Genomic DNA, 12,709 nt, shown 5'->3' with positions numbered 1-12,709 from the left:
TTCAGTCCTAAATTTCTAGGAAGGCTCCTAGCACTGCCCTTTCTTCCCACACTCCTTTGCGCTTTTCCCCATACTCCCATTCTCAACCAGTTTCATTTTTCTCACGTGTAAAGTGGAGATAATCATAAAACCTAGCTCATAGGATGACTGGGAGAATTAAATGGGTTAAAATAAGCCAATCACTTAGAATCATGTCTGGCACGCAGTCACTGTGAGGATGGTTGCTCTTATAGTACTAGTTTTTCTCTTTTGTAAAATGGATACAATAATACCCATCTAGGGGGGTGGTTATAAGCATTGAACTGCCATGAACATAAGTGAAATGGCACACAGTAGGTGCTCAATGAGTGTTGGTTCTCTCCCACATCTCCTCCCTTCCCTCTGGTGTTCATATCAGCCCTGATGGATATTCTTGTGCAGAGATACAAAGTGACCTGTTCAAGGTCACGCTGCAGCCCTGCCGAAGCCCATCTTGCCTTCTGAACTAGCTTATAAAACAAGGCAGGGCTGTTGTTCTTGTATCCTCTGTTACATTCACAGTGCTGGATACAGTGTTGCTAAGTCAATATTTGGACTGCTACAGTGGCAAGGACGATGCTAAAAGGCCATGACCTAGGAAGGTACAACTGCATGGAAGGAGTTTTGTGATCAAATCTTGATTCTATTACTGCTTCCCTACATGAACGTGAGCGACTCCCGCATCTTTCTAGCCCTTTGTTTTTCTGTCTGTATAGTGGGAGAGGTGCTGGCTTGGCTAGAAGATCTCCAGGGTCCCTTCCTGGTCTGTGAGTCCAAGCTGCAGGAAAATGGGTAGATTAAAGACGGCCACACATTCTTGGCTACTCTACTCCTCTCATGGACAAGTGAAGTCCAGTTCATTTCCCTTGAATCTGAGCTGAAATCAATGACCTGTTTGACCAATGATTGTGGTAGAAATGATGTCCTGGAACTTCTGAGGCTAGGTGCTAAGAAGACGTACAGCTTCTGCCTAGGCTCTTGGAGCACTTGATCTTGGGATATTTCCTTGGCAAATCCAGCCTCCATGGCATGAGAAGCCCAAGCCAAATGGAGACACCATGGGCAAGTGCTCTAGAGACGGACCCAGCTGAGGTCTAACAGAGCCAGGATCAACTGTAAGCCACACCAGCCCCAGAACCAGACATGTAAGTGAAGGGGTCCTCTGGAAAGCAAATCCTCCAGCTACAGATACACTACCTGCCATGGACCAGAGACAAATCACCCAGCTCAGCCCTTCGCATATTCCTGACCCACAACACTGTGAGCAAAACAAACGAGTTGTTTTAAGCCAGAGTTGCTTTTTTTTTTAACTCATTCTTTTCTTAATGCAATTAATTTTTCAAATTACTAACACTCTCAAAATCAGGTATGATCTTCATACAGCCATATTTTTTAAAAATGAGAACTATAAACTGTGTTCTAGATAACCACTGTTCAATAGAACTTCTTTTTTTAATTTTTATTTTATATCAGAGTATATTTGATTTACAGTGTGTTATTTTCAGGTGTACAGCAAAGTGATATTCATTTATATATGATATAGATGACAAATATGTGACATATATATGACATATATATATGATACATATATATATATATATTATTTTCCAGATTTTTTTCCCATTTAGTTTATTACAGAATATTGAGTAGAGTTCCCTGTGCTATACAGTAGATCCTTGTTGATCATCTATTTTATATATAGTGGTGTGTATATGTTAATCCCAAACTCCTAATTTATCCCTCCCCTGCCCCACCTTTCCCCTCTGGTAACCATAAGTTTGTTTTCTAAGTCTGTGAGTCTGCTTCTGTTCTGTAAATAAGTTCATTTGTATCATTTCTTTAGATTCCACATATAAGTGATACCATATGATATTTGTCTTTCTCTGTCTGACCTACTTCACTCAGCATGATAATTTCTAGGTCCATCCCTGTTGCTGCAAATTAGGTTTATTACACAATAACAGAAAATTGGAACACTGACGGTAAGCTGTGAATTGACATTTCTAAAGGGGCTGAGGAGGATACGTTTTGATCACCAGATTGTCTGGGGTTTGTCTCAGCTACTCAGAGACGGTGGGCAGTTCCTCCACAGGGTATCGTGATTAAGGGCTTACGGTTTTCTTTGGTTTTGCCCTCTATCTTGATTAGAATTTTGCAATGTTTATACTGCCACACAGAATAAATGGAACCATAGCTTACTTTTCAAGCTGTGCGTTGCTGACATCATTGTGTTTGTCACATTTAGACCACTTCTAATAGATAACTTTTTTTTTTTTTTTACTCTTTAGCACATTGAAGGGGAGCACAAGACTCCTTCCCCCTCCCTCTTTTGATGCTTCATTCACTTTTACTTTATCCCTGGTCAAGAGGTGAGGGTCTCCTTGGAAATAATTAAAAATCAAAATAACAGGATGATTTTTTATATGTTATCTCCAGGATCAACCTCCCTTCCCATATTATTGCTCACCTGCATTAGTGTTCTACTGCTCTTGTAACAAATTACCATGAACATGGCAGTTTAAGAAACACAAATTTATCTTGCAGTGCTACAGGTTAGATGTAGAAAAAAAGCCTCAGTGGGCTAAATTCAAGGTCTCAACAAGGCTACATTCCTTTTCTAGAGGCTCTAGCTGGAGGGCGGGGGGGTGCGGAAATCCATTCCCTTGCCTCATCCAACTTCTAGAGACTTTCCTTAACTTATAACCCCCTTCCTCTGTCTTCAAAGCCAGCAATACGGCATCGCTCTGAATTCCTCTGCTGCCTCCCTCTTCCATACTTAAGGACTTTGGTTGCATTGGGCTCATCCTGATAACTCAAGATAATCTTTCTCTTCAAAATTCAGCTTATTAGCAACTAAATCCATATGTGAGTTGAATTCTCCTTTGTCATGGAAGGTAACATATTCACAGGTTCTAGGCAGTAGAATGTGGACATCCTTGGGGGTCCATTATTCTGCCTATCACACATCCTATGACCCTCCCCAATTTGGGCAGCTGCATGCCTGAGGACCCATTGTCCCAGGAGAAGATTAGCACAGTAGAATCAGAACACCAAGCAAGAGATGGAAATTTTTTTTTTTTTAATTTTGGGTTTCAGAAGTTGAGGTCTAATTAGAAGGAATAATGATAATAGTAATAATAGGAAGAATCTGTGATCTGTTAGAGAAGTGGCCTCCCTCCCACCCATAAAGACTACTTGATCTGGGGGGAAGAGAGCCATGTTGGGAGTCAAGCAAGATGACCTTGTTAAAGAGACCCTGTCTCTATTCCCACCAGGCTAATGACATGGGTGGTTGGAAAGGACGAGGGCTGTAGAAAATCAGGTGGGTTTGAAGGATCTGAAGGCAAAGGGGGGATCTGTGTCTCACTTGCCAGATAGTGTCCAGTGGATGGTAAATGTGGTCGAGTGCTCTGCCCTGACATGAAAGCTGCCATCTACAAATGCCTTCATGGTCTGTCTGGATCAAGAGGGCTTCGGCCAGCTCCCCTCAGACCCTCATGTCCTGAGGGTTGTATAGAAGAGCTGCTGGACATTCCTCATTTCCTCAATAGGGTGGGTAAGCTCTCTAATGGTTAAAACCAGATGGCCTCAAATGACGAGTGGTGGGGATGAAGAGAACCGGAAGCTGATGCCAGGATGGACCATGCACCTATAAATTAGGTGGAACAGGGACGCCCTGGCTTATGCCAAAAAGGAGGGAGAGTGATGGACAAGGGCCAGATGAGACAGCAGGTACTGGAGTTGAGAGGTAATGGTCCAGCATCAAGCATCCCCTTACTCCCATGCCTTACAAGTACCTCAGTCCCCTTGAACTTAGACATTCAGGAAGTGGTAGGAGGCAGCACACCTAAACTGACTACAATTACGTTTCCACTGCCAATGGATGGAGCAGAAAGTAAATAAAATTCAGTTGTAGAAGCACTATAGGAAATTGAATACATGGTGCTCTTGAATTTTTGTGGCCCCAAATAGCATATCATATCCCCTACATAAATACATCAGTAGCTGTGGCTTTCATCATATCACACACAAATGGCACTGGGTAAATCTCAAATAATTTCCAGTTATATTCTTTGGTTTTTCAGAAAACCTGTGAGTTCAAGAGCTATTGCTCTCTTTGAAAGATTAAGAAACTGAGGCTAATGAGGTCAACACAGATTTTAAAGCTCGCCAATGACCAGGCGTAAGCCCACTTCACTCAGACCAGCCTTCTTTCCAAGGTTCTTTGCTGCTGTCTCTTCTCAGCTCCTCAGGAAAGCAGCCCAAAGTGGCTCTAACACTGCTAGTACTGGAGACACGTTCTTGGGCCTCCATCCTGCCACCTTGTGGTGAGACCTTGGAAAGTCACTCTGCTTCCCACATTGGTGGCAAGTATATTGAGGAACAACAACTAATTAGCTCCATTTGGCTCTAGTGGAGAATGAAGTAAAGTGATGGCGAGATTGGAAAGGGGCCAGATCAAGAAGGCACTGAATACCCGGCTAAGGTGTTCAGCTTGTAGGACAATGTTTCCCAAGTGTGCTTCCAACACAGTCCCACGTCTTACGCATATACACACTCATTACACTGTTACAAATTCAGATTCCTGGGACAGAAACCCATCTATAGAATCAAAATTTCTACTGTGGAACCTGGAATGTGCATTTTAAACAAGCACCCTTGGTCATTCCTATAAAACAAATCATCCAGTTAAGGACCCTGTTCTATAAGCAACAATGATCTTCACGTATCTTCTTCTGTGTCCTTATCTCACATTTGATATTAAAGCTCCATGCAAACAAGGCCACCACGCCCCCTCCATGGCTTTGCCTTGGCCATCCCCACTCTTTTCCTAATGTACGTTGACCCATCTTTTGAAGCCCGTTAAGACACCAACTTCTCCAGGAAGCCTTCTACAAACCTTAGGTCTCAGCTGAAACTTCTCTTCTGCACAGGTGACATGTTCCCCACGGAGTGCACAGAAATAAGGCAGGCCCTACCTCACTCTCAATTGGACTGTAAGCTTCCTGGAAGGCTAAACCCCAGTGTGAATACACTGGGGAGGGCTAAGGCCCCAACTCATTTCCATTCTGAGCACCTTTATACATGATCCTATCCAGAGGTGCTTCTGGAGATTTGTAAACAGAATTCCTTCAAAGGTGTTCATTGTTCTACCTGGGGATTGAGAGTGACCACACCCTCAGACCCTTAATCCAATTAAGAGCTTGCAGCGGATTGGTGGATCTTCTACCGGTGGGGCAGGGCAGGGGCAGGGCCTGGGGTGTTGGTGAGCCAGAGGCCAGGAGCTCTCAAGGACCTACCTATTGGGTACTAAAGCTCTAATATCTCATTTCATTCCTCCAACACTTCCAGGAGGTAAGTTTAATTATCCCGCTTTGCAGATGAGGAAACCAAGGCAGCCTGGTGTGCTGAAGGCCACAGAGGTAGGTGCTATGAGTAGCATGATCTTCCTTGACCAGCTGCCCCTCACAGGGAGGGGCCTCCAGCATGTAGCCTTGGCACCTGGGCCGGCACCATGTTCACAGACCAATGGCACTTACCACACATCCTGAGGAGTCCACCTGGCGGTCAGACACACACTTGAAGTTTCGAGTACAGCCCCCATTGTTCCGAGAGCAGTCACGGACGGGCCCAAAGGAGGACAGCAGGTCATTGATGGTTTCAAAGTATGTGGACAGCATGGCTTCTTCCCTTGGAGAGAAAGGAGATGGTTAAATTCCACAGACATCTGTATCATTGGGTTAAAAATAATTTTAATGTGCATTTATTACTTTTGAGATCATCATGTATTATACTTGCAATGAAGAAAATGAAATATATATTTAAAAAATAAGAAGAAAAACAAAAAGAAACAAATTCAATAGGTATATCATCATATGACATGATGGTTGTCTAGTTTTTTGTTGTTGTATTTTTTTTGGCTGCACCTCACGGCTTGTGGGATCTTAGTTCCTTGACCAGGGATCGAACCCCAGCCCCAGCAGTGAAAGTGCCGAGTCCTAACAACTGGACCGCCATGGAATTTCCGATGGTTGTCAGTTTTGATAAAGAGGAATATAATTGGAACTTGGTACCGTTTATTTCATTAATCCTCATAATTTTGGAAAGTAGGCATGAGATTTCCATTTTACTAATAAGTGAACTGTGGCTCAGAAAGGTGAAGTATCATTTACAAAGCCAAGACATGGAAGGAACCTAAGTGTCCATCAACAGAGGAATGGATAAAGAAGAAGTGGTACATGTATACAATGGAATATTACTCAGCCATAAAAAGGAATGAAATAGTGCCATTTGCAGCAACACGGATGGACCTAGAGATTATCATACTAAGTGAAGCAAGTCAGACAGAGAAAGACAAATATTATATGATATCACTTACATGTGGAATCTAAAAAAAATACAAGTGAACTTATTCACAAAACAGAAACAGACTCACAGACATGGAAAACAAACTTACGGTTACCAAAGGGGAAAGGGAGGGAGGAATAAATTAGCAGAATGGGATTAACAGATACACACTACTATATATAAAATAGATTAACAACAAGGATTTACTGTAGAGCACAGGAGACTATATTCAATAACTTGTAATAACCTACAATGGACAAGAATCTGAAAAAAAAATGTATATAATTGAATCACTTTGTTGTACACCTGAAACTAACACAATATTGTAAATCAACTATACTTCATTTTAAAAAAAAAAAAAAAGAAAGGTGAAGTGTTTTGCTGAAGGTCACCAAGCCTATACTGTGGCAGAACTAAAGTCCGTGCCAAGCTCCATCTGAGTCCAAAGAGAAAGTTCTTCCCACTACACAACTCTTAACTTGCATTATTCATGTTTCTACAGAGTCCAGACCTCCCCATAACAACTGTGCAACTCTGCAAAATTCCTATTATTCCAACGTTGTGTATATAAATTGAAGCTATGGGGGGTATGGGGCTTACCCCAAATTATTACACAGCCTATAAACAGCAGAGCCAAGATACAAACACAGAATTGTCTGACCCTCGTACCCTAGAACTTTATTTTTCAGACTGTTGCATACAAATCGCACCATCAGTAATGGTAGCATCAGCTGTTGTAAAGGTGATAAGATTCTAGGCAAATGCATGGCTCCTCCCAAATGAGGTTCACAAGAGACAAGACTAGACTAGCGACCAAAATCCATGGATCTGCCAAAATTCTATTACATGAGAGATACAAATGGAAGATTCTGGAAAAAGGGCCCCAAATAAGGAATATCCTAGCACTGGGTTATTTATGATGCCTACACTTGCAGGAGATATTATTAAAGGGACACTACAGGCAGTAAAAAGAGGCACTATATTCTTCCATGTTGTATGCCTCATGGAATCTGGAATTTTGAAAGAAGGGAGATGCTGGTACATGTACATGTTGTAAGAGGAGGCCAGTGAGCACTATTGCTGATGTCTCTGGACCATCCTTCATCCCTTCCCCCATCCTTTCTCTCCTCAGGCTTGGAGCTCCAGGTTTCAGTCTCCTAGCTTATTCCCTGACTCCGGCCTCATTCCCTTCTATCCCATCTTTCATACTGACTGCCAGTGAACTTAGTAAGTCCCTGCTCTAATTAGATACCCCATGGATCAATAGTTCTCCATTACTTATAGAAGAAAATCTAAATTAGTTTCATTGGCATTCAAGGTCCTTCATAATCTGGTTCCTGCCTACCTGCCTGGCTACATTTTACCTTGTCCTCATAGTCTCCCTTTGATAGCCACAGGTCTCTTCTCATTCCCTAAACACACAAACTTAGGTCAGGTTCACTGAAAACAGACTCTGAAACAGAGCATTGCCTATACGAGGTTTATCAAGGAGCCCTCGTGGGATATACTTGTAGGAAGTGAGCAAGGCAGGACTGGGCAGGGGAGAGGCTGTCCTGCCATGTGGTTGATGCCATGTAGATCTGAAGCCTCCATTGGTCCTGAGGGGAGCTCTGGAGCTTGGATGGCCCTTTAGGGACACCCTGAATGGAGGCAAGGGATCCAGGCCTCTGCAACACCACGTCAGCCAGTCATTGGCATGGCTGCCATCTGGAAGTGGGTATCCTTGGGAGAGGCAGTTCCTTGTGGCTGAAGGCAGTGCCCAGTGAGGGACAGAGCTGTGAGCCTCAGCCACATTCTGGAGGATGGGTGGGTCAGCCCTGAAGAGGGGATCTGAGTACACTATGTACCTTTACCTTTCTGAATCCTTAACCATGCTTTACTGCCTGGGATGCTCATCTCCAAATTTTCTCCCCCGCAAAATCCTAAGAATCCTTAAAAATTATTCAAATTCAAGTTCATATTCAAATTCATTCATTCATATATTACAAATGTTTATTGAGTGTTTACTATGTGCCAGGCATCATTCTAGGTACTAGGGATGCAGTAGTGACATTGGACAAAGTCCTTACCTCCACCAAGCTTACTGTGACCTCCTTTGTGAAACCTTCTCTACTTCCCCCAAGCAGAATTAATTCCTTTTTCCTTTGAGTCCATTGTTTAAATCTATTATCTTACTGATCTTCATCAACAACTCTGTGGTTTCCCAAAGAGACTGTAAGCTTCTTGAGTGAAAGGTTCATGACTTAGTCATTCCACTTTAGCCCCCAGCACAAGGCCTGGTAAGAACTTGTGTTAAGTAAATGTTTTTCAAGTGAAACAAAGAAAACACCAGAAGGCATGGATGCCACCGCCACCAATCAGTAATTTTACCAAGAGTATCTCCAGCGAGGACACTCCCCTGCCTACCCCCACCTCTGGGTTCCCATCCCAAATCCTTCATGCTCAGGGCTGTTGTATAGGGACAAAAAAGAACATGTGAGGAAGAGAGCTGCAAGCTTATCCATCACTTCCTAACTTTGTATAGACTGAGGTCAGGGTAACAGGTAGATGGAGGAAGAGAATCAACAGTCCCTGAACTGAAGCTCTTGGGAGATCTGCCACTTTTGAATCATGGAAAGGGTTGAGGGTCCTGGAAAGACATTAAGGCTATTAAAATATTAATATCCTGAGAAGCAGTGATAAGTGAGGGAAGGAGACAAAGACGGAGGGAGAGACAATCTGAGAGAGTGTGAGAGCAGGAAAAGAGATAAACATACAGAGAATGTGCTAGAAAGAAAGAAGGGAAAATGAGAGGCAGAAACACCCTCATCCAGAAGAAGGTGGATGGATGGATAGATGGAAGGATGGATGAATTGACAAGTGGATAGATACACACAGAGAGAGAGGGAGACAGAGAGAGTTAGAGAGACACACCCAGGAGTGTCATAGAGAGGGAGATTAAAAGAGAGGAAGACGGAGGCAAAGGGTATAAAGAGAGAAAAAATGCAGAGCTAGATCAGGAGAAAGCAAGGGAGAAACAGGAGTAAGACCCAGAGATTAAAAAAGGAGAAAATACCAAGGTAAGGAGAACAAATGTGGAAGTGTACGGAGGAGGTGGAGAGGAGGGAGGGAGGGGAGGGGGGAGAGAGGAAGGGGATGGGGGAAGGAGACAGACACAGAAAGACAGAGAATGAAAGTGAAGAGAAAGATACTGTGCGAGTGGAAAGAACAGAGACAGAACAACAGAGAGAAACAAAGGAAGAGGGGAGAAAAACAAGCACAAATTTTCACCTTCCAGGGCAATCTGGCGACAGCTCAGGCTATACAAATAAGGAGGCTGTTAGCTTTTGAAAGCACTGATTCTGCATAAACATCGGTTATACCAGGGGAACATTATTTAAAACACAAAGCCCTGACACGGGGGCTGTTACTGAGTTGAGAGCAGTGATTGTGTCAGTCTGGGAAGTGACAGAGGGAGCTAAGGCAGACGCTGGCATTTTCTTAACTCAGGACTCAATCCCTCATCCCAGCTGCTGAGTGCCGGATTTGGGGTCTGTTGGAGCTCAGAGCTGCCCCAATAGCAGGGCACAAAGGGATGGAGGGAACAGCCCTGGAGGTGGAGGTGGGCTGGGGTGATGGGGAGATCCCGGTGAGAGTCCTAGCTCTGCCAGAAATCACCATCATCACCAACATCATCTCCATCCTCTATGACTTCCTGAGCACCTCCTACGGGAGAACTGTGCTAGGCTCCTTTCCCATGCTGTCTCCATAGCCTTAAGGTGTACATTTTTACTCCCCTTGTACAGCTGGAGAAACGGGATACTGGGGAGAGACGTCACTGGCCTGGGTCGCATGGATGTGAAGTGTTGAGGCCAGGGTCTGCATGCAAGTCTGCCTGACGTCAGGTCCTGAGCTTTCTCCAGGCCACCGTTGAGCTTGTCCAACCTGCTCTGTGCCCTTGGGCAAGTCAGAGCTCTCCTAACTCTAAAGCTGGTAGAAATCTATAGCCATCCCTCTGTGTCTCAGGGGAGGAAGAACTGGAAGAACAGAGCCTGTGCCACCTTTGCACACTGCCCAGTGCCACCTCCTGGCCTACGTACATGTCACAGTAGCCTCAATCGGAATTGGAATAAAAGGGGACAACACCAGTGTACTGGTTTCCTAGAGCTGCCATAACAAGTACTATAAGCCAGGTGACTTAAAACAACAGAAATGTATTCTCTCACAGTTCTGGAGGTTGGATGTCCAAAATCAAGATGTCAGCAAGCCCATGACTCCTCTATAGGCTCTAGGAGAGAATCATTCCTTGCCTATTCACAGCTTCTTGTGGCTCCTGGCAAACTTGGCGTTCCTTGGCGTGTAGCTGCATCACTCTAATCTCTGCCTCCATTGTCACACGGCCTTCTTCCTTCTTCCTTGTGTCTGTGTGTCTTTCCTCTTCTCACAATGACACCACCCACTGGATTTAGTGCCCATCCTAATCTATTATGACCTTATCTTAATTACATCTGCAAAGACCCTATCTCCAAATAAGGTCACATTCTGAGGTTATGGGTAGACATGAGTTTTGAGAGGATGCTAGGCAACCCACTACTCATGGCTCAGAGACATCCTTAAGCTGAGTCGGACGGTAGGACAGAGCCGAGATTAACACCCTGGTCTTTGGCTCTTAACGCCAGTGTTCCTCACACCACACCTTCCAGCTCCACGTTCTGCATGTTACACTGCGGTATTTACAAGGCCTATAAAGTCTTAGAAAAAGGATCCCAGTAAAGCCATTTCTCCTTCATCTGAGAGGAGAAAAGACCAACATTAACTAAGTACCTAACACACCCCAGGCAGAACAGAGGTTGGCAAACTTTGCTATACAGAAATCCATAGTCAATATCTTAGGCTTTGCAAGCCATATGGTCTCTGTTCCAACTACTCAATTCTGCTTTTACAAAACACAAGCAGCCATAGAAAATATGCAATGACAATATGCAAAATGCAGTGAATGAGCACGGCTATGTTTCAATAAAATTGTATTTACAAAAAGACACAGCAGACTGGACTGCCATTTCCTGTTTTACATGGGAAAACCTGCAGGTCAGTGTTAGAGTTTAGATTTGAACTGAGGTATGTCCAACTCCAGAACCCACATTCTTTCTCCTACATCAGCGGTCCCCAACCTTTTTGGCGCCAGGGACCGGTTTTGTGGAAGACAATTTTTCCACAGACAGGGAGGTGGGGGGCGGGGGGAATGGTTCAGGTGATAATGCGACCGATGGGGAGCGAATGGGAGCGACGGGGAGCGACGGGGAGAGACGGGGAGCGGCAGATGAAGCTTCGCTCGCTTGCTCGCTAGCTTGCCTGCCCGCCGCTCACTTCCTGCTGTGCGACCCGGTTTCTAAGAGGCCGCGGACCCCTGTCCTCCATGAAGTTTCTCCTGAACCTCACCCTTCTCATCTGCAAAATGGGAACAGCATCCTTCTAGCTCCCAACCATGTAGGATTATTGTGAGGATGCAATGACAAGATGCGTAGGATCACGTTTTACAAACTCAAAAACCCAATGCAAATACATATATCATTCATTCATTCAACAAATATTTGAGCACCTACTGTATGCCCGGTACTGAACTGGTTATTATTATGTCTCTCCTTTGGCCTCACTCTGCCTGTATTTCTGCATCTATTAAGTCCAACCGCTGTCTAAGATGTTTCCAAGCATCTCTCCAGTTCTAACACTCTAATTCTTTTTGTTTTTTTTTGATAATACTGGTTTCAAAACAGAGTCAGCCAGACCCTACCAGGCTGAGTGGGGCTGCCATCCCCTCCCTAGCTGATTCCTTAAGTGTGAAGGCATCACCTGGGTTCCATTTGGCCGGCCGAGTCAGCTGAGCCCCATGCGGGCGGCTGGGAACAGATGCTGACGTGGCCCCCTGTTAATAAACACCAGGAAAGGTCTGTGTCACTCACAGAGAGGTGCTAATGGATGACTCAGGGCCCAGACAGTGACAAGACCCCCACGGGTGCAGACTAATCACTCTCTGATGACAATAGGCGGCCTTGTTTCCTGAGCTCCCAGAGAGGGAGGAAATGAGGACAGGGCTTGTCAGGAATCAAGGTGCCCTCCCCCCCTGCCCAGCCCCGCCCTGGGTTCAGGGAGGCTCTCAGCCCCGGCGGCAGGGGCAGCCGTGGAGAACAGTGATACGCGGCAGGTTTGTCCCCCAGCTTCACTCACCATGAGACCTGGGGTGAGTCCCTTAAACCCTGGGCTTCCATTTTCTTGTCTGAAAAATGGAGATATTAATACCTAGCTGGCAGAGTTAGCGAGGGCAATAAATTAGACAATGTATGCCAAATATTATCAGAAGGTGCCC

General features: G+C 44.7%; 1 protein-coding gene across 3 annotated transcripts in view; it reads right to left on the bottom strand.

Moving 5' to 3' along the window:
• Positions 1-12,709, bottom strand: part of ASTN2 (astrotactin 2) — an 897,588-nt gene that overhangs the window by 355,856 nt on the left and 529,023 nt on the right. For all 3 annotated transcript variants that reach the window (XM_082470412.1, XM_082470411.1, XM_082470413.1), the window contains one exon: positions 5,559-5,709. In XM_082470412.1, the coding sequence (XP_082326538.1) occupies positions 5,559-5,709 (151 nt within the window). The remainder of the gene's footprint in view (positions 1-5,558; positions 5,710-12,709) is intronic.

Source organism: Balaenoptera physalus, assembly GCF_965194825.1.
Source record: "Balaenoptera physalus genome assembly, chromosome: 7".
Lineage (NCBI taxonomy): Eukaryota > Metazoa > Chordata > Mammalia > Artiodactyla > Balaenopteridae > Balaenoptera > Balaenoptera physalus.
The sequence above is the reverse complement of the archived record's forward strand: the minus strand, read 5'-3'. Positions and strand labels throughout refer to the sequence as shown.